Here is a 24,371-nt window from a genome sequence, read left to right as displayed (position 1 = left end):
TATACTTGCAATAGTTCCACTTTAGCACAATCAAATATACTTACATATATCTTTAGTTGGACTGCAGCACTATTTCCTGATAACTAAAGTGCATTAAGTACATAATTAGTTGTTCCAATTTAGCAGATTTTAAGTATTTCAGTTTAGTATAGCAAAAGTACAATTGTAGGGTATTTATATTAAGTACATAATATGTAAATGTATTTGTAGTAGACTTAGCTTAACATAAATGTATTTCAAATATATTTTGGTATATTTATTTTTCACTAGGATATCGGAGCTGTCCAGCTCTCTGGCAGGTAGTATGCGGCGTGGAAAGGCTTAGCATCATCTCTGATACTGGATTACTTCCCCAGCTAGAGAAAGCAATCCTTTATTACATCAGTCTGTCAACACTGTCTGACAGCCAGCATTTTATGTAGTCAAGCCATGGAACTGATGACTTCCTGTTGAAGCTATCGTAAATGAAAGGCTGCAACCAAAATCTCTGCAAATATGTTTAAATGAATGCTTTACAATTTAAAAAGTGTTGCTATTTTTTCATACAGTATTTGTCTTATTCCCATCACCCTTAATAAAATGTAATAAAACAATTTTTGTCAAGGCTTGAAAGACTAATAAATTCATGGTCCTTCCTTAGGGGGGCGCTCTCTCTGAAGAAAAAAGTCAAGGTACTCTTGTCCTACATTACAGAAAGAAGCCATGGGATATGGATATTAAAGTTAGCTCAATTTAGAACAGCAAAAATGATTCATTATACAAAGGGAAAAATAATTCATTACTCTAAACCACCATACCAAATCACTCAAAAATACTTAATTTTCTTCATTTCCAGATTCTGTGAATGTCTAATCTCAGAAAGCAGGAATGACGTCATCAAATAAATAAAAAGAAGCTAAAGTGTGACAAGCCACAAGGCTTTCACAGTGCACGACACAAAGCCGAGCCACCCCTCAATCTGTGCTTACAATCGCAATCTGTCCATGTGTCTGGCCCCCTCACGCAAGCAGCCTCTCAATCCCCTACTCTGTCACAAAGAGCAAGGGCCATCTCCTAAGAGTCTGTCAACAGCGGAGGCCTTCCAGTAATCACATTCGCACTAGTATTTTCTGCCCGAAGCACAGAAACACTGTCAAAAATGTGTCAGCTATTTCACATAATGCTGCGTTCAGCAAGAAAGGATGGATTCCCAAGTAAAAAGGAAAGATTCTACAATTCCTCTAAGGTGAACTTCTGTGAAGTGAGTTAATTTTTACGGTTTGTCACAGATTGACACCACCCTTATGACCTCTTGGTGCTCCCTCAATGAGAGACCAACTTCCCTGTCTGTAATTCCCACCAGCTATGTCCTTGAATTACAAAGTCCACTGCTTTTGGTCTGCTGTGCATGTAACAGCACTGTCCTATTTTATGATTAGGAAAACAATATATATATATTAAAAAAAAAGACTGTTTATGTGCAAAGTTTTTTGGCAATCCAAATTACAGTCATTTACAGATACCATACATTCTCTCTTTATTTTTATATTTGAGTATAAAAAATATTTCTTTATGCGGTTTAATGTTTAAAAGGGGCCTCTCGTCTTAGTGGCCCCTAATTTGATAACAAATGATAATTTTGCTGGAAGTGAATCAATCAAAACTAACTTTAGCTGGAAATAATAACATTATTCAAAAATCGCTATAAAGCCAAAACAATCTCTGTTACCGTAAATTTAGGGCTGGGCGATATGGCCTAAAAAAAAAATCCCCGATTTTTTCACAAAAAATCCGATTTACGATTTAAATCGATTTTTTTTCTCTCCCTACTTAAAATCAATCTGCAGATGACAAAGAAATTGTTCAAAACAAGTTTTAACTTTATTTTGTTTTGATATTCCCTTCTGTGATATTATCTGGATTAAAGTGTAATCAGAAACAACAAGCCAAAAAGACGAGAGGGCAGGCCCTGTCATTGTAAATAGTGTAGCCTAAATGTAACATAACATAAAATGGGTGGATTGAGGGGATGTGTAAAAAAAAAAAAAAACTTGCATCACAATAAGTTTATTGTGATTGTCAAATTATTTGGTAGCTAAACATAATTGTATCAAGTTTATTAACTATAAACACAATGTTTACATGGTACAAAAAGACTGGTATGCTACTGTTTTTATTATTGCTTAACACAAATTTCAATTCTTGTGATTTTGATTCTGATATTGATTCAATATCAATTCCTTTGGATAAATATTAGGTACAGTAGATACGTTAATGTGTTATGTTAATTGTTCTCCAAAAATAAATCACCTATGCTGTAAACATACAGAGAGCCCTGTCAGCTATTATTATTAAAGGTTAAAACTAACTCAAATTAAACAATGCGTTTTTTATAATAACAAACAACGTTATAATATTTTAATGATATAGGTAAAATATAATAAATGTGTAATATAGTTATCATATTTAGCAAAATACTCCTCTCTATAGCAATTATTTTAAGTCCAACTAACATGCGTGCTATGGGACTATGGGTCATTAAAAGGCATCCTGAGGTAAATGTAACGTTGCGTGACATATGTTGTTCTCCAGCTGTTTTATGGACATCTTTCCGCGGTTGAAAAAGACTGATCGGTCGATTTTATTAGCTACATTTGGGTAAGTTAGTACTTAGTAAAGAAGAGTAACAGATGATCGGTTCATGTGCCGCTTGAACTGAGATCTGTCAGCGATCTTTCACGTCACATTTACAAGCGCCAAAACTGTCTGTGTTTATTGTTTGAATTTCGTATTAAAATTGACCGAATCTGAGAGCTGAGAATCTGTTTCATATCAATAGTAACCTGCTCTGTCTTGTCTGTCGGTGTCAGTGTCCTCTTGATCTTTTCTGCGCGATGTTTCTCTGCGTTAGAAAATGGATGTGTGCGTGAGAGCGTGTAAAAAATGACAATTGCGTCTCTGTGAACTCGTGAGAGTTGGCTGCCCTGCAGATTCAGTTTGTAAATGTTTTCGGCGGGTGTGCTTCTGCTGCCGCGGTCTTGTTCACACATCTTGCCATGTTGTTTGTGTATCGTCGTGTCGTTGTTTGTGCATCGCCATGTTGTCAGATTGGCGCGTCGGCGGTTGTTAAAGAGAAAACCGATACCTCTGTTCTTGTGGCATTGAATAAAAAAAAAAAAAAGAGAACCGATTTTCATTAAAAAAAAATCGGCGTAAACTACACATTCGAGTTAATCGATAAAATCGATTTATGGCCCAGCCCTACGTAAATTGTATGTTTATCTCTGTAAAGCTGCTTTGAAATATCTACATTGTTAAAAGCGCTATATAGATGAAGATGACTAAAAGAAGACTCTTTTACTTCGTTTGGTGAACTAATAAAATATTAAAACTCAGTCAAATCAATATTTTGTGTACAGTTATTTAATTGTCATCCAGTATTGTGGATTCGCTCTCGTTTGTTTCATACAAACGTAGCTTCTGCCATTTTGCGACTATTGTTTTGTACACTGTTGGATTATAAAGTGCAAACAGGTACGATTTTAAAACAATTTAATCTCAAATCAATATCTCTTATCCCCATAACTATTTATGTGATGAAATGCTGTGTAATAAATGGTATGACTGTATTCCGTATCACTGTCCGTCCAGTTTGAACTTGCCACGCTATAGCAACTGCTCTCTCCAAGGAAGCTTTACGTTTAAAGACCTAATAAAATATTTCAACTCATATTATAATATATAATATTTCGTGTCTAATTATTTATTTATGTGGCAAGTAGCTGTGTAATAAGCAGTATAATGTACATCCAGCCGGTTGTTATTTTAGAATAAACCCCTTTCAGGCTGATGCGTCGGGGTCCTGATCACCCTGTCTGTGTTTATTCTGAGATAACAACCGGCTGGATAAATATTGTAACAAAAGCATTGCTCATTGTTAGTTCATGTTAGTTAATACATAAACTAATGTTAACAAATTAGACCTTATTGTAAAGCTTTACCAACGTTTCTTAATATTACTAATGTTAAAAACTGTAACGTGGCTTCATATTTTTATGGAAACAAATAATTTACTTCCCTCCTTGATTTACTCACCCTGAATCCATACTAGGTGTATATGACATTCTTCTTTCAGACAAATACAATCGGAGTTATAATAAAAAATGTCCTGGCTCTATCAAAGCCTTATAACTCCCTATAATGGGAGTTATAAGGCTTTGATAATTGGAAGTCAATCAAAGCGCATCCATCTGTGACTAAACTGCTCGACACGGCTCTGCGAGGGTTAATAAAGGCCTTCTGAAATGAAGCGATGTGTTCGTGTAAGAAAAATATCCATATTTAAAACTTTATCGACTAAAATAACTAGCTTCGGGCAGACGGCCGAACGCAAGTTGACCTACGCCAAAAAGAGTAACACTTGACGATGTATGACGTAGGAGTAGCGTAAGCTTTGATGCCTCTCGCGGTTCAAACATAGACTGTAAAAAAAATGGACAAAGCGTCTGTGACGTCACCCATAGAATTTCTAAATAACGGTTTTGAGGCCGTTTATGGGTGGTATGGGCGGCGCCATCTTTTGAAAATCTTGGGAAATCCTAACCCCGCCCACCTTCTGGCCAATCCATATATGGGTAAAAGGGCGGGCTTTGTGTGAGACTGAGCCGGCCAGTGGACGCGCCTCTTCAGCAAAGCAGCCTCAGCTATCTGTAACGTTACAAGATCGACTGGCAGGCTAGGCTACTTTTTACAGTCTATGGCTACTACATTCACAGCAAAGCTGCTGAAGAGTACAACCCATCAAAATATATTAACACTCCAATGTGGGACATATCAGTCTATTCTTATGTTACATTTATTCATTTGGCAGACGCATTTACAGTGTTTCAAACGTCAGTTATAACCGGTTATAACGCATTGGCGTAATTTGCGGGTGGGACGGGTGGGACATGTCCCCACCACTTTTTGCCAGGGTCGATATTGTCCCCACTCCCCACCAATTTTGAACTCGAACGCGCGCTTTAATCCGTTGCGGAGACTCTCTATTCGTTCTGGTGAAATCACAAAGTAAAATGCACACAAACGCGTCCCTGCTTGATATACAACCACTGATAAACATAATCGGTTTCAATGAGAGAGAAAAAAACAAAAAACTATACGAGTGCGGATTAGAACCCAGAACCTCTGACACGCTTGGCAAAATTTCTGCCACTGGACCATTAAAGTGCATGCATGTCATTGTCATTACAAATTAAACACAATGTACTATTTAAATCGATTGCTGGACATCGGTATGTTATTGTACATAGGTACATGGAGGGTACATAGGTTTCGAGCAATTTTATCACGGATGGATAGGATTTCCAAAGAAAATATACCCATCGACTCCCATTATAAGGCTTGGAAGAGCCAGGACATTTTTTTTTATATAACTCTGATATTCGTCTGAAAGAAGAATGTCATATACACCTAGGATGGCTTCAGGTGAGTAAATCATGGGCTAATTTTCATTTTTGGGTGAACTATCCCATTAAGGCATTTGGTATATAAATTTGACTCACCTGGTCTTTCTCTGGCTTGTCTGAGATATCGTTCAAGCTGCTTGATGTCAAGTTGCGATGTGTAGTGGTTGGGCTACCTGAGAAAGACAATGGTTCAATAAAAAAGACATTATTTTAAAAACAAACTTTAAAAGAGGTCAACAGAGAAACCCAAATTCAGAATAAGCAAGAGCATTTTGCATGTCAGAATAAACTAATGGGGAACTAATGGGACTGACAACACTTTACAGAATATGAATATTTTATAGGCTCTAAATTCCTTGAGTCCATAGAATAAAATAAATTAGGAAAGGTGATGTGCCAGGAGAGAAAGGAATCTACTGAAAGGTTAACTATTAACCTTTCAGAGCCCAAGTCATTGTCATCATGCTGTGAACAGCATGTGCAGGAGAACAGGGCAAGCACAGTGAAGCAAAGAATTTTAAAATGTCACAGAAAACCTGTCAGCACTATTACTGACCAGGATTCTTGTGCTATAATGAATAAGATGTCAGTTTGATGCAGCCAAAAGAAGAAGAAAAAAGTAGCCAAAAAAAAAGTTATGAATCACTTACAAAGAAAGAATAGTACATTGAAGAAAAAAAAAAGAGATTTCACATCCACCTTCATAAATCCTACATTATCTGATCAGAGCTGTTAAATAATAAGGTTATAGTCATGATGATATGATGATCTCCAGTGGAAAGTTCCACATAAATGAGTCCAATGTGATTATTAAAAGACTTTGGCATTGACATCTATTAAGGGTGAAGATAACCATAATGGGAAATTCTAGATATGACAATACACTACATAACAATGATCACAGGACTGACTAGTTAAACACAGATAGCCACAACAACACATAAAAAAAAATTGGTAACATGGTAAAAACTTTAGAAGGGTCATTTCATACAATCTTTAAAATTAATGTTCTTTATTGGCATTAACAGTTCCTTTAACATCCATGTAACCTTTCCATTGTACAATAGGTTCTTTATAGATTCCCCCTTCCATATGTAAAGCGCTTTGAGTACATAGAAAAGCGCTATATAAATGTAACGAATTATTATTATTATAGTGGGAAAAGGTTATTCAGATGTTAATATTCTTTAGACTTAAAAGGGTTCTTTAAAGAACCGTTGACTGAAAAGTTCTTTGAGGAACCAAAAATGAATCTTCTATGGCATCGCTGAGAAAACTCACTGTTGAATGAAGAGTTTAAATGAACTCTTCAAAAGATCTAAGAAGATCTGACCCTTTTAATCTACCATGCTACCATGCTATTCTATCACATCAATGTTAAGCCCAAAGTATACTCCAGTTTATCACTGTGGAGGCTAGTGTATGAGAGTACAGCCAAATGCATAGCCTTTTAAAGTATACTCCATTTAATAGTGTAAGCGAACACAGGCGGTCAAACTCATGCGCACTAGAAAGTTTATCCTTGTCCGGTGTCCGATAAAATGTCTTTGTACTCATTAAAACTAAAGTTGATGGGTTTCTTTTAACCCCCTCACACAAGCAATCGTCAACGTGGCCATCTATTGGTGTTGCCATCTTTGTTGTTGTTCCGTCTCAGCCAGTTATTTTTCAACTGTGAAACAATGGGCCAGGGAAGAGTTGCCACCTTGTGGACAAAATCATTTGTACTATGCTGATGATGCAATTCACACCATGTGAACTGTACGCATACCCTACTTAAAGGGATACTCCACCGTTTTTTCATATTAAACTATGTTATTCACTTATCTAAGACGAGTTGATACATACCTCTCTCGTCTCAGTGCGTGCACTGAATCGCTCTGTCGGGCGGAGAACTTTGAGAGCAGTTAGCTTAGCCCCATTCATTGTATATGGGCCAAACAGAGATGAAGTTAGAAGCGACCAAACACATCCACGTTTTCTCTATTTAAATATAGTTACACGAGTAGTTACACGACCAAGTATGGTGACACTAAATAAAATGTGGCGCTTTTTATAAGCGGGTAAAATGGATAACTATAATGTATGGCGGAATAGCACTTATTGGGAGCACTTCGACTCGCGCTGTAATATCTTCACTCGTGAAAAGTCCTCTCCCCCCTCTCCCTCTACCTCTCCCTGTCATTTCCGTCAATAGAACCAACATGACCTGCACGCCTGCAGTAGTAGCCTAGTAGTTTTTTGTGCAGAGTTGACGAAGTATCAGGGAGAGGGAGAGGGGAGGGGGAGAGGACTTTTCACGAGTGAAGATATTACAGCGCCGAGTCGAAGTGCTCCCAATAAGTGCTATTCCGCCATACATTATAGTTATCCATTTTACTCGCTTATAAAAAGTGCCACATTTTATTTAGTGTCACCATACTTGGTCGTGTAACTACTCGTGTAACTATATTTAAATAGAGAAAACGTGGATGTGTTTGGTCGCTTCTAACTTCATCTCTGTTTGGCCCATATACAATGAATGGGGCTAAGCTAACTGCTCTCAAAGTTCTCCGCCCGACAGAGCGATTCAGTGCACGCACTGAGACGAGAGAGGTATGTATCAACTCGTCTTAGATAAGTGAATAACATAGTTTAATATGAAAAAACGGTGGAGTATCCCTTTAAGTATACTTTGGACTTAACACACTATGTGGGGTGAGACACATACACACATTGGCAACTGGTAAGTTGAAACTTACTAGGCCATCCCATGCTTGGACTTCCAGGGACTCGCAACACCTCCTCAGAGGTGCGAGTCATTAGACAAGGCACTGAACTCTCAAGTGGATTACGTGCTTTTAGTGACAAGTGCAGCAGAGCATCCAGAGGATAAAAGATGGTAAGAAGGGTGAAAAGAAAGATTGTTAAGGTGATAGAGGTCATACCAGTGGTTATAGGTATAAAGTTTAGCTAGTTTTGTAAAAGATTGTGTGAGACTGCAGTAAAATCTCACACATTGCTCAGAAAAAGAGAAGGTAGAAAAGAAACATTTGTTAAGAAGGTAGGGGAGTTAAGGGAATATAAAAGTTCTAGTGAATAACATTTGTCACATTCAAAAAGTCCATTGGTCAATGAATCACAGGATTCATGGTATAAAACCTGGGGGTCGACCGATATGTGATTTTCAGGGCCGATGCCGATACCGATTATTACAGATCAAATAGACCGATAACCGATATTTTGAACCGATATACAGTATGTCTGGTGTAAAAATGTAAATTAATGTCAAAATCAAGAATAACAAAGGATTTTGACAAATACTTTCTTTAAATGATTTTAAACATATCTTTGAATCTGAGAACTGTTATTAATAATAATAATAACTTAAAAAGTGCAGGGAGCACCCAGCAGCATTCTGTAAACATTTTGTAAAACTTAAAGACTCTATTTTAATGCTTAAATTAAATTTTAGTAATCAAAAAGCATTTCTAATTAATAGAAATCATCAAACTTATTCAATTTATTTAGTTTAACAAAAATTACCTTTTTAGGGCCCTATGAAAAACCGAACTTTTATTTTGAAAGGTTCCCATGGAGATCTTTGAGTTTCTGTGCGTTTATGATATGACGATAACTTTTCTCAGTTGAAGCATTAAAAAGCTCATGAAGTGACTACGCGACTCTGGAGATGATGTTTATGCAATCATGTCCTCATATAATGATGCGGCTGAGGTTGAAAACAGCACAAGTGTCACGCGTGCTCCACTTGTGCGTGACACTTGTGCTGTTTTCAGCCACAGCCGCATCATGTGTGTGTGGTAAATGAAATCACGCATCTGCGCCATTCATTTAGAGACACGCAGGATTCATATTTAAATAGTCTTTTTGCGGTTTGAAATTCGATTTGATTTGTACTGACCTGCTTTTTATTAATTCATCAAAAAGTTGACAAATTCCGTGATATTTCGCTTAATACAGTAAATTCCGTTTTTATGACTGGATTTCGTCTGTTTTCTGCATTGCGGAAATCACAGGGCTCTATTATTGAGGTATTTTGCAACTTCAGTGTAGTAATTTATTGCTTCTTCAGCAAAGTCTGCTGCTGCCTTAAGTTTGAGAGACAACTGATGATCAGTGAAGCAGCTCCAGTCAACAAGTGCTTTCGGTGTGAGAGTGCAAAACTTTCAGTGCCTTCAGCTTTCCACGTTGATTGGCCGGACTCGTGACTCCCAACAAATCAGATGTGCGGGGACATTAGTCTAGTCTACAGAGTGGTGAGTTCCGACAGATGTGGCTGCGTTAGAGCCAAATATAGTGCATTTCAAAATAAAATTATTTTATCGGCAAATCGGTTTTGAAAATGGCCGATACCGATAACCATAAAAATGCTTAATATCGGCACCGATAATCGGTCGACCCCTAAAAAAACCTGTGCATTTGTAGCCTGACCATCAATCGAATCATGATGTTTGTGTATTTTTTTTATCAATGCACTACAGTATTTGTCTTAACTGAAATAATGTGAATATTACTGCCAACAATCGAATGATCCACTTGACCCTTATTTGAAGTGTTGTATCATCTTATATTTCTCAGATTAGTTCATTAGATTAGATCTCAGATTAGTTCATTAGTTCACCAGTTCATAACGGTTTAGATTCTCAACAATGTAACGCAACAGCATATTGTGTGCAATGTGCATCACTGAAAAACATGGAGACAGAGACAGGACAGACTAAAAAATATCAAGGACTGACAAGGAACGAGTTACTATTTAAAGACCCCATGAACTCTTTCCATGTCTACTAGCTTTGTCTATATGTGTTTGTACTCCTTAAAAAGCCAAAATTGATCTTTAACAGATATTAATGACTCATCCTTACCTACACAGTTTTTTGTCCAATAAAACGCTCTCCAGAATGAGAATGCCCCTCCCCCCAATTCGACCTGTTCCTGACTAGCAAGTGGCAAATAATGTTAATAGCTGTGACATAACTAAAGCCTACTGGTTATTAAAAACATATAATCCCTTTAATATGTCATACCCAAACCTACTGTTATAACAGAAAATATACTACTGTTCAAAAGTTTGGCGTTGGTAAGATTTTTTATGTTTATGAAAGAAGTATCTTATGCTCACCAAGACTGCATTTATTTTACCAAAAAAAATAAAAAAAAATTATATTGTGAACTATTACAATTTAAAATCATTTAAATATATCAGAATTTTCAGCAGCCATTACTATAAAGTCTTCAGTGTCACATGATCCTTCAGAAATCACTATCAATGTTGAAATTGAAAACAGTTGTGCGGATTTGTGATTTTGTGGAAACTGTGATACTTTTTTTCAGGATTCTTTGATGAATACATCAATATAAGTTCAAAAGAACAGAATTTACTCAAAATAGAAATTATTTGTATCTTAAATCCGCTTACACTTTGGATCATATAAATGCATCCCTGCTAAATGAAAGTATTAATTTCTTTTAAAATACAAAATAAATAAAAATCTTTTGAATGGTAGCATATGTCATCACAATTTCAAGTGATTCCATGGAGTCTTTAAAACATGGAGACAACTACTTTATATGCAAATTAGTAAAACATTCATTAGAAACACATTTTTAATATTCGAAAACTATGTGACAGATGCTATCAAATCTGTAAAAGGTTGTGATGTAAATCTTCAAAATAAAGTAAAACGAAAAAAAATTGGTTCAGTTATCTTTGTGAATAACACAATAAAATTCAAAACACAAAATCAAAAAAGGCAAAAATACTTTAAAAAAAATTCTAAGTGTGAAGAAAACAATCCACAAAATCCACATAAAAAATTTAAAAAAATAAAAATAGATAAAAAAATATATTAATAGCTTAAAAAGGAGGAGGAATAACTGCACCAAACTGGCACCCATATTACCATTATCCGGGGTGGAAAACAGCCTACTTGCACTGGAGACCGTCTTGCCAATGTCAGCCAAAGAGCGAAGATTGGACTTCTTAGTCTGGTGGCGATGCTTCCTCAGCAAGGTGTACATGACCTTATCTTTCAGGTCAGCTTTCAAGAGACCATTCTCAATCTGACTGTCAGTGATCATTTCTGAAAGAAACAGAGTGAATAGCAAACAGAGACAGGTAGACCGTGAGAAAGCTAAATGAGGGTTAGAAGACACCTGCCAAATGGTTATTTCCCTTCTACAGATTTTGAGGAGCTCATTGCACAACAGAGCAATTTTCTTTCATTTAAATATCAACTTTACATAACTCTGTTCTTAAAACTTTTAACTAGAACTTGAAATTAAACTCTCAGTGAAGCGACACATTGCGTTCTATTCTTAGCCTTTAGAAGTGGACTTCTAATGAGGCAGTGGCTTGTGCATAAGATTGTCTGGTGGTTCCTGTAAGCATCTATTTTTATAAAAGAGGGTCAAAGACACGAGGCCTGGGCCCTCAGGCCCTTTTTGTGAATGGTTTGGCCCTTAATGGCTGATCCTTCAATTCATTTTTATCTCAAAAGGCGCTCTATGAGGTTGACTGAGCTTATCTCAGCCAAACTTAAGATTTACTGCAAATTGATAATAGGACTTGACACATCATGCTCTGAGTAAGAGCTACGGGTATGAGATTCAAGAATGTGAATTAATAAATCTCACTTGATTGGTGGCAGTGGTTACAATCTCTAACCAGCCATCTTAAATCCAGACAGCTGCAGTAAATGACTCATTTTTTCAATCAATCCTCTAAGGAAGCTCTTATGAAAAAAATGACCAGATTCACATACTTTGCTAACAGTGCACTAGCGTTGTTTAACGGCCACACAATTTTCAACCTGATCTTCCTCACGCTCTGTCAGAATTCAGTATAAAAGAAATGGCCGCCCTGAATGGATGCAACCACCCGTGCATCTGAACCCAGAGTTACAGCGGAGGTTGAGAGAGGAGTGTATTAAACAGAGCAATGAATGCATCCTGACATGTGAGCGTTTGGAAAGCGAATAAATAGATGGGCTGTGCTGGCCGAGACAGTGAATGCACATTACACGTGCTGTATCTCAGTCCGTACTGAGGTTCATTTGGAAAGGTTTTTTTTCTCTGAGTCTGATCTGATCTCAAGTGTTATCTTTATGATCTTTCTTTTGCCCTTTGTCCACTGACAGGGTGCCAGAGATCATGCAACCATTCTGCATGCTTTCACTACAGAAAAGGCAGCTCAAAATGTTATCATAATGTTAAATTATCTTCCAGCCTTATTTACCTGGTCTGTCTAAAATAAAATGATAGTCTTATACATAAACATCACGTGTAAACTGACTGCAATACATTTTACTTTATTGAATCTAGGTTGAATGAAGAAACTGAAGTGAATTATTTTGGAGGTAATAAAAAGTCAAAGAAAATATTTGTTTTCAAAACTCGTTATAATGTAATCAGTTACATCATTGTTCTGCTCTTAAATCAGTGGGTCACTCAATTTGAGTTCACATTGATTCCATTTTGGTGGGAAAAGGGTATTTGAGTGCCATAGAGACTTTACATTTGTAATCAGAGCATCCACAACAGTCGAAGTTAATTATCCTCTGACTAAGCAGGACAGTCAAAGCCCAAAATGTCTGCAGAGGAAAAGCTTACCAACGACCCCTGGCAGTGTGGAGGCCTCTAGGTCCAGCATGATGGTGCCCTTCTCTATACACGTCCTAAGTTCAAAGAGACTATGTAGGGACAGAGTGGCCACATGTGGTTTACTCCATCGCTCCCCACCTTTTTCCACCTTCTCTTCAAACTTGATCCACCTTAGTAGAAGAAACAACAGAGACTTGAAGGTAATGAAGCTCAAATCAAGTCTCATGTGAACAGTTCTGTATGAAAGTGCAATGCGGAAGTAAACCGATCATTGATTGAAAATGTATTTGGTTATTATCACAGTTAAAAACGGTTGTGCTTGTTAATATTTTTGTGGAAATTGAGATACAGAGACATTTTTCAGGATTCTTTGAAGAATAGAAAGTTTAAAACAACCGTATTCAATTTAATGCATCCTTGATGAATAATAGTATTAAAGGTCCCATGACATGGGGTTATTTTGTTACTTTATAATGTTTCCTGGGTTGCCCTTATAATGTTAGTATGTTTTTTAGATCAAAAATAGTCATAATTTAGAAATAAAAGGCATTTTTCCTAGCCTGATTTTAGCCTCTGATTTGAACGCTCTGTCTGAAGGGGCGTGTCTGCTGTGGGATTCAGTGGAACCGCCCACAGCTGTGATTGGCTGACATGCTTGCATATGAAAGAGCTACGTATTACATGTGAAACTCTCTCGAATACTTTTACTACAGCTATTATACGTTTTTACTATTACAGCTATCGAGATTAACGAATTGTGAGAAGTTTTTAAAGTATTTAGATCTATTCCCATCACATAAAATGTTGCCGTGATGAGCATTGAGCAGATGACAGTGTGTTGATCGCGAGAATGAAGATCTTATCATTGCAACGCAGTTTCTGCACTCTCTCTGCTTTCACCAATGCAAACACGATGATGTACATACAGTAAGAGCTTCGTTGTGCAGTGTAACGTGCATCATTGATTTCATAACGAGTTGTCCAGATAAACTCGCGCTGTGTGGAAAGATTGTTCTTTGATCGCTTTCTGTATATAATTTGTTCACAATTTAAATTGTTAAATTAGATTATTTTCATCCTACTAAAAGAAACGATGTGAAGTTGATATTTTAGTCACTGGCTTGACTTATGCATAAACCGTATTGAACGATTTTGAGAGAAAGATTACCTGTCTTAACTTGAACAATTAGGCTACACAGAAATTGTTGCTTGGTAGCTCGGTCGATTTATTTTCAGACGTTCATCGAGGCCAGCTCTGTATTGGCCCAAGTTGAGGAAACAGTCGTCGGTGAAATGTTTGGACCATACAAAACTTTGGGAAGTTGTGTCGGCGCATTTCCAGAGAAAGTAAAACTAACCCATTGTTTCTTCAGAGGCTCGGATAAAGGAACTAAAAAATACTTTTGTGTTCATTTGTACATCCGAACACTGATCAACTGCCATGCAGTTCGCTCGTTTGCAAGCCATGATATCTCTCGAGGAAAAATACTCAAATCGCGCTCGCGCATTCGTACTTCCTAGCTCATTTTCTCATGGGCGAGCCAAATTCTCTGGGCGGGCAAAGCAGCGAAAGGGGAGGTTACTTTTCCTCCGAATGACGTCATACGGAGGAGATTCAAGATCAGCCCGTCTGAGCTTTCATTTTCTCAAAGGCAGAGAAAGATAGCCAAAGCTCGGTTTACACCGATTGAAATTTCTAGCCACTGGGGGATACAGGCTAGGGGAACTCATATTAATGTTAAAAAACCTCAGAAAGTGACAATTTCATGTCATGGGACCTTTAATAAAAAACAAAAAAAAACATACTGAACCCAAACTACATATTCTTAAATCTACTGTATCAGAGACAAAATCCAGTCCCAGACATCAAACTAAAGTCTAAAACAGCCCTCATGTTGAGCTCTAATGTTTCCTCCTGTAAAACTTTGTTTATTCAAATTGATGACCCTGCTTGAAAGGATTAAATTTGCAATCTCTAATCCTAAAAAACACAAACAGGCTGTAATCTCATCTCTAAAACAATCTCTCAAATAAAGTCTTGATTGAAAATGAAAAGATCAGCAGTAATAATTCCTGTACTCATTCGTAGTGATCTGTTAAATGGCCGCTGTGGCATGTGATAATGGCCACTGATTGGGGACCACCTGGAGTGCTACTCAATTTAACATGAAACTGCCCCTCTCATTGAATGATCAAACCCATTCAAGAGCAGCACAGCTCCATAATTGATGTGTGCTGCATGCAAGACTCGTCCTTCATCAGCGACCAAGTTTTCTGCTCAAATGAACTCATGATCACAGGGATTTAAAGCAACAGTGTCTGTTAAATGCTTGAGTGTCAGCTGAAAGCATAAATGTAATATTTCTAAATTGATTCACACCATTCCCTAAAAAATAATCAGGTGGCAAACATCCCTTTAGACACTGTCAAGCATTTCAAATGTCTTCAGATACTGGCACCAAGCAGTCATTGGCAATGAGCCAGTACACTTGAATGCTGTTTTGATGAATTGTATGGAGCCTGTATAACAAGTCTGCAAGAGTAATTGAAGCGGTCTATAAAGCAAACAGAACATAAGTGTACTATTTTCCCATCTTCTCTAAAAATGCACTACCATTTAAAAGTTTGGGATCTGAACAATTATGTTTTTGAAAGAAGATTCTTATGTTCACCAAGGCTGCATTTATTTGATCAAAAATACAACAAAAAAGATAATATTGTAAAATATTGCCATTTATTCCTGTTATGGGAAGGCTGAATTGTCAGCAGCCATTACAACTCACTTCAGTGTCACATGATCCTTCAGAAATCATTCTAAAATGCTGAAAAAAAAACATTTTAAAATAGAAATATTTTTAATGCATCCTTGCTGAATAGAAAGTATATATTTCTTTTCTTTTTTTAACCCTTAAATGACCCCAAACTTATAAATTTACTTATAATTCCTCCAAAAAATGAGTACTGTTTGCAAATTTAAAATTAATAAAATTTGGGCAAAACATGAGATAAAATAATACTATTGGAAACAAATAAATATTCAGGGAACCTTAGCTTTTTTCAACACCTAGTTCCTGCTAATAGCCCTGGTCCCTTTTTGAGTCCCAGCAAAGACACAAGGCTCTTCTTACCTGGCAGTTTCCTTCCACTCCATCTCCTGGCCATCAACAGACAGTAGCTCGTCCAGCTCTGTGAAGAGCTGAGGAGGCGCTGGACTGTCATCGTCCTCTCCCAGCATGAATCGGATGCGCTCCGCAGCAGGTGAAACTGCAACAGGAAAAATACTGCGGGTCAGAGGCACAGGTACAGTCCTGCATATTTCCAGCTTGCCATCACTTATGCCATTAGGCCAGATATCCAGTTTTTCTCCAGAGGGAGTTGGCTCAGGTGGAGGAGGAATCTTGACCGCAGACAGGTCTGAATCTGGGTCCACATCCTGATTGGACTCAGATTCCATCTTCACCTCCTCTCCAGCCTCACTCTTCTCCACATTATTGTTCTCAGACATGTTCTCCAGGTTATTATCTGATGCATCCATCCTAAAACCCTCTTTAAAAACACTTTAGTTCCCCAGAACACGATCAAAGCTGGTGAGGATGGCTGAGAGTGGGAGGGAGGTCAAAGACACGAGACCCCACGCAGACAAGCAGCACTCAGACCGTCATTAGAGATCCTCTGTGTTGTCTGCTATCCTGTGCACCCCACTCTACCAGTGACACCTAGGTAGTTAAAAGCGGGTCCCACTTGTCACCCCAGAGCAACAGCCCGCCCATCGGCTGCTCCGGCTGTACCCCCTCGCCATTGGCCCTCCGACTTTGGCACCTTGCCCTGAGCCCCTCATTAACAATTAGGAAATGTTTCACAAACTGTTCATTCTTCACAAGAGGGCCTCACTTCCCTTCTCTCTTGTTTTCTAATTTGAATATTTATTAGTTCTTGTGGAAAAGAGTAAACAGTCCCTAGTGAAAAAGAATATTTACCAAAATGTATTTAAAATACGTTTGTTTCATACTAAGTATACTACAAAAGCATTGGCATATTTACTGACAGACTTACTGATATAAATATTATAATTAAAATTGATTTGGAGTACTTCGGTATTGCACAATGCACATTTCTTAATATTAAGAATAAAATGTGTTTAAATATCACTCTTAGTAACAATAGAATGATCTCTGTATAAGATCTTTAAATTAGGTAAAGTGTACCTAAAGGACACTTGATTTCACGAAATTTCATTTTTTTGGGTGAACTGACCCTTTAAAGTACAAAATTAGTTGTTCCAATTTAGCAGATTTTAAGTAAATCAGTTTAGTATACCAACAGTACAATTGCAGGGTATTTATTTTAAGTGTATAAATATGTAAATGTATTTGTAGGATACCAAGCATAAAATAAATGTTTTTTTAAAATACATTTGGTATATTTATTTTTCACTAGGGGTAATGATCAATCTAAATAAAGCTCATTTTTTTAATTGAGTTCATCATTAAAGGTTCATCATTAAAACTGACAAAATCTGGCATTAAAATTCACTGTAAAAGTGAATGTTTGTTTTCTGACCTAACATTTAAAATGTATTTTAATTGGTGTAGCCAATTTATTCATGTTGATTCATCCTTGATAATACACACTACTACTACTTAATTTTTTTAAGAAAAACATTTATTTATTTTAAAACATTTATTTATAGATTTATTTATACAAATGCACAGATGTTACCCCATGAAGTGCATCTTAAAATGCTCGCTATAGGCTAACAAACACTAAAAATAAGTGAATAAACCAAGCGGCAACCTTTCGGTCTCTCTCTCTTGAATCCAACACGGAAGTGACTTAAACTGCAATTCATCAACTGGCCGCTAGAGACAGGTTACAAAAGAGAGTCCATCCCATGTTAAAATGCCCAACTTTACAGCACAGCAGAATTTTTTTTTACAGCCTGGTACAAAAAGTGGTTTATAGCTAATTTTGCCCTTCATGACAACTGTGAAGGGGGTGAATTGTTTTATAACTTATCCGTTTAAATTATATTAAGCCTTAAAGTTCAGCATAATAAAGGGCGTGACAGGTGGATTGCCGCTGCTGTCACTACTAGCCGCTTGTCTGCTGTCTGTTAGCCGTCTCGTCACCTCAGCTAATCCCGCCACTTTGCCCATTTTCGGTTATCCGGGAGTGACGGGCTGCCAAGATGGCGACGGCCAGCTCTGCCCACTTTGGGCTTCAAAAATGCTCTTCAGAAACCTGCATCTCTGACACTACGTCCATTGTTTTATACAGTCTATGGAATAAACACAGTTTTTTATATAATTTGCATAATCAAACAAAATAGAACTGGACATTTTAATATTTTTCAGAGACTTGTGTAAGGTGAACGGTCATGGTGACTTTTCTTCAATTCCTTTCCCTATTACTCAATATCTACTCAGGAAAAATTGGTATGTGACGTATGTAGCACTAGCTCAGTGTGAATAACCTGTCATAGGCATTTCGTATACTGTAATAAAAAGAGAAACTGTCCTCTGATTCAACGTCCATTGCTGATGTCATTGGCTCGAGTTGACATCTTCTAATGTTGATAACATCAAAATAAACATCATGGAAACAATGCTGTTTGAGTAAATGGTTAATCTGATTGTGCAGTTCTGCACTGAATCAGTCTGATTTGTGACGAAACCTCCAGACTGAATTACTATCTATTAAGCGCTTGTGTTTCTTTGAAAAGGTTATTAAACTACAGTATCTGAGTGGATAGAAGTGCTGGATATAACACTAGCTTTCCAAAGCCAGTATTTTCCTCAAATTTTATTGCTTCTGATATGGTGAAAGACATGTCAGAGATGTTATCTGCACCTGTAAAAGTGATAACAGAATGAGAAGAAACTTTAAAACTACACTAGCCACAAAACATCAGTAATTCCAACATTTATATAATACCATAACCTACGACACCTTTGTTCATATTGAACACTATCATGAGTTTACAAATCAAAACACTGTAACTGAGACTATAAAAATGTGCCAACTAATATACAGAGATTTTGCCTTGTTAGTCTACCATGAGGTTCAGTATTTTTAAGAAATTAATACTTTTATTCAGCAAGGATCCAATAAGCTAATCAAAAGTGTCAGTAATTTATTATGTGACAAAAGAGTTCTATTTCAAATAAATTCTGTCAAATAATTAAGTCTCCATAAAAATATTAAAATGAAATAAAATACATAAAAATAAGCAGCACAGCTGTTTTAAACATTGATAATAACAAGAAATGTTTCTTGAGCACCAATTCAGTATATTATAATGATTTCTGAAGCATCGTGAGACACTAAAGACTGGAAATTATGCTGCAAATTCAGCTTCGCCATCACAGGAATAAATTAAATTGTACAATATATTCAAATATAAACAGTTATTTTAAGTTGTAATAATGTTTCTGTATTTTTGATCAAATAAATGCAGCATTGGTGAGCATAGAGACTTCTTTCAAAATCATTTAAAAAAAAAAAATCTTACAGACCCTAAAACTTTGAAACGGAATGTATCGAGAAATTGTAATACATTATGTTAATTGTTTAAAGTAAAAAAAAAAAAAAAAAATCTCAAAGTTTAAAGTATACATTTATTGATTATTTTTAAGATATGTTCAGTTCACAGGAAATGACTAGGCAGTACTGTTTAACTCATTTGGGCCACTTCATTGTCCCAACTCTGTTCTTCAAAGTCCACACACAAAGTGACCCTGCGATGCATACAGACAACACTGCTATGGATACCAAGCACTAAACCTCAGCGGACACTCACTTCATGCTGTTGTTAAGCAGGGCCGGGACAGAGGGAACAAGCGAGGGAGGGAGAGAAAGGGAGCATGGGTGAGTTCAGTATGGGAGAGAGCGCAAAGGACAGATAGAAATGAAAATCGCATCGTTCAAACAAAGTTTCAAAGCTGTGGGCTCTCTCGCCAAGAGCTACGACTCACACAAAGGGGACTTTGTCCATGCACCAGGGGCTTATGGGAAAGGCGAGGGGAAGTATGCCCAGGGTCCAAAAAGGGACTTAGCTGAGCGGCCACTTCATATTGGAGAGTCCCAATCTCACTAGCAAAACTGTGCAACATCCCACATGCAACAGCAGTATCCCAATCCACAATACACTCACTTCAACTGAGAGCAAGTATTCAATGACATTCTTGTGCCATGCACAGACCAGAAAAACAATAATTCTCAATGCTCACGGGTCTGTGAATTGTGGCGTTGAGGCAGTAACAAGCTTCCCACGTCTGTCTGTAGTAGAATTAATGGCCTTTGGAGCATTGCAAGTCCTGTATACTTGCAGACATAAATTAAACCTTGATTAAATTAAGCTTGTGGGCATTTCAAAGAGAATCATTCAGAATACACAATATTTACATCAGAAGTCCTGCTCTCTTATTCTTTTGCTGATGGTGACGGTGCTTTCCAGAAAGAGGCCAATATTAAAGGAATAGTTCACCCAAAAATGAAAATGATGTCTCTCGGAAGACAATACAATGTTTAATAAAGTCATAGTTTTTGTTATTTTTGGACCAAAATGTATTTTCGATGCTTCAAAACATTCTAACTAACCCACTGGTGTCACATGGACTACTTTGATGATGTCTTTGTTTCCTTTCTGGACAAGGACAGTATACCGTACATACATTTTTCAATGGAGGGACAGAAAACTCTCAGACTAAATCTAAAATATCTTAAACTGTGTTCCGAAGATGAACGGAGGTCTTACGGGCTTGGAACGACATGAGCGAAGTCAATAATGACATAATTTTACTATTGAACTAACCCTTTAAAGGAATAGTTCACACAAAAATGTAAATTCTGTCATCATTAACTTACCCTTATGTTGTTTCCGACCTGTATGAGTTTCTGTGTTCTGTTGAACACAAAAGAAGATGTTTTAAAGAATGTTGGTAACCAGACAGTTGACGGTAGCCACTAGCCAGACTTCCATAGTATTTTTTTCTCACTTTGGAAGTCAATGGGGCCTATCAACTGTTTGATTACCAACATTCTTCAAAACTTCATATTTTGTGTTCAACCGAAGAAAGAAATTCATACACGTTTGGAACAACATGAGGGTGAGTAAATTATGACAGATTATTTGGGTGAACTATCCGTTCAAGGCATAACATACAAACAACAGAAGTAGATTTGAAAGTACAGGTTTTCCCAAACGGGGGGTTCGTGAATTGATAAAAAGCAAATAATGAATGAAATCAAAGGTAACATTAAAACTAAAACAGTTCACAGCTGCTTCACTCAAACGAGTCTGCGCAGTAGTGAACTCGGAGCCAGAGTCTGCGCAGTGGTGAACTCGGAGCCAGAGTCTGCGCAGTAGTGAACTCGGAGCCAGAGTCTGCGCAGTGGTGAACTCGGAGCCAGAGTCTGCGCAGTAGTGAACTCGGAGCCAGAGTCTGCGCAGTGGTGAACTCGGAGCCAGAGTCTGCGCAGTGGTGAACTCGGAGCCAGAGTCTTTGCAGTGGTGAACTCGGAGCCAGAGTCTGCGCAGTAGTGACCTCGGAGCCAGAGTCTGCGCAGTAGTGAACTCGAAGCCAGAGTCTGCGCAGTAGTGAACTCGGAGCCAGAGTCTACGCAGTAGTGAACTCAGTGCCAGAGTCTGCGCAGTAGTGAACTCGAAGCCCGAGTCTGCGCAGTAATGAACTCGGAGCCAGAGTCTGCGCAGTAGTGAACTCGGAGCCAGAGTCTACGCAGTAGTGAACTCGGAGCCAGAGTCTGCGCAGTAGTGAACTCGGAGCCAGAGGCTGCGCAGTAGTGAACTCGGAGCCAGAGTCTGCGCAGTAGTGAACTCGAAGCCCGAGTCTGCGCAGTAGTGAACTCGGAGCCAGAGTCTGCGCAGTAGTGAACTCGGAGCCAGAGTCTGCGCAGTAGTGAACTCGGAGCCAGAGTCTGCGCAGTAGTGAACTCGGAGCCAGAGTCTGCGCAGTAGTGAACTCGGAGCCAGAGTCTGCGCAGTAGTGAACTCGAAGCCCGAGTCTGCGCAGTAGTGAACTCGAAGCCAGAGTCTGCGCAGTAGTGAACTCGGAGCCAGAGTCTGCGCAGTAGTGAACTCGGAGCCAGAGTCTGCGCAGTAGTGAACTCGAAGCCAGAGTCTGCGCAGTAGTGAACTCGAAGCCAGAGTCTGCGCAGTAGTGAACTCGAAGCCCGAGTCTGCGCAGTAGTGAACTCGGAGCCAGAGTCTGCGCAGTAGTGAACTCGGAGCCAGAGTCTGCGCAGTAGTGAACTCGAAGCCAGAGTCTGCGCAGTAGTGAACTCGAAGCCAGAGTCTGCGCAGTAGTGAACTCGAAGCCAGAGTCTGCGCAGTAGTGAACTCGAAGCCAGAGTCTGCGCAGTAGTGAACTCGGAGCCAGAGTCTGCGCAGTAGTGAACTCGAAGCCAGAGTCTGCGCAGTAGTGAACTCAAAGCCCGAGTCTGCGCAGTAGTGAACTCGGAGCCAGAGTCTGCGCAGTAGTGAACTCGAAGCCCGAGTCTGCGCAGTAGTGAACTCGTAGCCCGAGTCTGCGCAGTAGTGAACTCGAAGCCCGAGTCTGCGCAGTAGTGAACTCGAAGCCCGAGTCTGCGCAGTAGTGAACTCGGAGCCAGAGTCTGCGCAGTAGTGAACTCAAAGCCCGAGTCTGCGCAGTAGTGAACTCGGAGCCAGAGTCTGCGCAGTAGTGAACTCGAAGCCCGAGTCTGCGCAGTAGTGAACTCGAAGCCCGAGTCTGCGCAGTAGTGAACTCGAAGCCCGAGTCTGCGCAGTAGTGAACTCGAAGCCCGAGTCTGCGCAGTAGTGAACTCGAAGCCCGAGTCTGCGCAATAGTGAACTCGAAGCCCGAGTCTGCGCAGTAGTGAACTCGAAGCCCGAGTCTGCGCAGTAGTGAACTCGAAGCCCGAGTCTGCGCAGTAGTGAACTCGAAGCCCGAGTCTGCGCAGTAGTGAACTCGAAGCCAGAGTCTGCGCAGTAGTGAACTCGAAGCCAGAGTCTGCGCAGTAGTGAACTCGAAGCCCGAGTCTGCGCAGTAGTGAACTCGGAGCCCGAGTCTGCGCAGTAGTGAACTCGGAGCCAGAGTCTGCGCAGTAGTGAACTCGGAGCCAGAGTCTGCGCAGTAGTGAACTCGGAGCCAGAGTCTGCGCAGTAGTGAACTCGAAGCCCGAGTCTGCGCAGTAGTGAACTCGAAGCCAGAGTCTGCGCAGTAGTGAACTCGAAGCCAGAGTCTGCGCAGTAGTGAACTCGGAGCCAGAGTCTGCGCAGTAGTGAACTCGGAGCCAGAGTCTGCGCAGTAGTGAACTCAAAGCCCGAGTCTGTGCAGTAGTGAACTCGGAGCCAGAGTCTGCGCAGTAGTGAACTCGAAGCCCGAGTCTGCGCAGTAGTGAACTCGAAGCCCGAGTCTGCGCAGTAGTGAACTCGAAGCCCGAGTCTGCGCAGTAGTGAACTCGAAGCCCGAGTCTGCGCAGTAGTGAACTCGAAGCCAGAGTCTGCGCAGTAGTGAACTCGGAGCCAGAGTCTGCGCAGTAGTGAACTCGGAGCCAGAGTCTGCGCAGTAGTGAACTCGGAGCCAGAGTCTGCGCAGTAGTGAACTCGGAGCCAGAGTCTGCGCAGTAGTGAACTCGAAGCCAGAGTCTGCGCAGTAGTGAACTCGAAGCCCGAGTCTGCGCAGTAGTGAGCGTGAAGTGGAGGCCCCGCCCACACTCACACAGAAATGGTTAGTACAGTTTACAACTCATTATGTCAGTGTGAAATAAACAGCTATGGAAAGGTAGAAATTAAAGTTAAAACTCCAATCTTGAAGTGTAATTTGATTGTTTAGTTTGTCTCATGTCCCATACGGTTACATGGAGAGGGCGGGGTTTATGAGCTATACTGCATCCAGCCACCTGGGGGCGATCTGAACATTTTGGCTTCACTTTTCAGGACTTGTGCGGCACACTTGGTATGAGCAATAGCAATCCATTTTCAAACTATCATATGTATGTAACACTTTCACATAGTTTTTGGACAAATGAGTGCGTTGCATATGAATAATTGCATGCAGTATTTTCTTTTATTATTTACATACAGAATATATTTTTAAACATTTCTGTGAACCTGACAGCCGTGCTATGTGTGAGTAGATTTACACTTCACTAGTTTACTGGCACAAAAAGGCATGATAAGAGTGTGTATTAAGAGGCAGTCTTTTGTATTTTCTCCTAGCAACAGATGCTTGGCGGAAACACACGACTTGCCACATATCAAGAAGACACAAAGAGGGTTTCAAGTCAACCTCCAAATGGGATGCACAAATGGGGTAACACTTA

The 24,371-nt window shown here is 39.1% G+C and overlaps 1 protein-coding gene across 6 annotated transcripts in view; it reads right to left on the bottom strand.

Annotated features, from left to right (window-relative positions):
• Positions 1-24,371, bottom strand: part of slc4a4a (solute carrier family 4 member 4a) — a 78,077-nt gene that overhangs the window by 32,601 nt on the left and 21,105 nt on the right. For 2 of the 6 annotated variants that reach the window (XM_056233355.1, XM_056233354.1), the window contains 5 exons: positions 16,175-16,310; positions 13,056-13,216; positions 11,348-11,527; positions 8,186-8,281; positions 5,541-5,617 (listed from right to left, as the gene is read on the bottom strand). In XM_056233355.1, the coding sequence (XP_056089330.1) occupies positions 5,541-5,617; positions 8,186-8,281; positions 11,348-11,527; positions 13,056-13,216; positions 16,175-16,310 (650 nt within the window). Of the gene's footprint in view, positions 1-5,540; positions 5,618-8,185; positions 8,282-11,347; positions 11,528-13,055; positions 13,217-16,174; positions 16,767-24,371 lie in introns of those variants that run through there. The other 4 variants (XM_056233357.1, XM_056233360.1, XM_056233356.1 and 1 more) reach the window with 4 other exon arrangements.

Source organism: Rhinichthys klamathensis, unplaced genomic scaffold, assembly GCF_029890125.1.
Source record: "Rhinichthys klamathensis goyatoka isolate OS25496 unplaced genomic scaffold, OSU_Roscu_1.1 h1tg000369l_1, whole genome shotgun sequence".
Lineage (NCBI taxonomy): Eukaryota > Metazoa > Chordata > Actinopteri > Cypriniformes > Leuciscidae > Rhinichthys > Rhinichthys klamathensis.
Note: the sequence above shows the minus strand (reverse complement) of the source record. Positions and strands in the feature narration are given on the sequence as shown.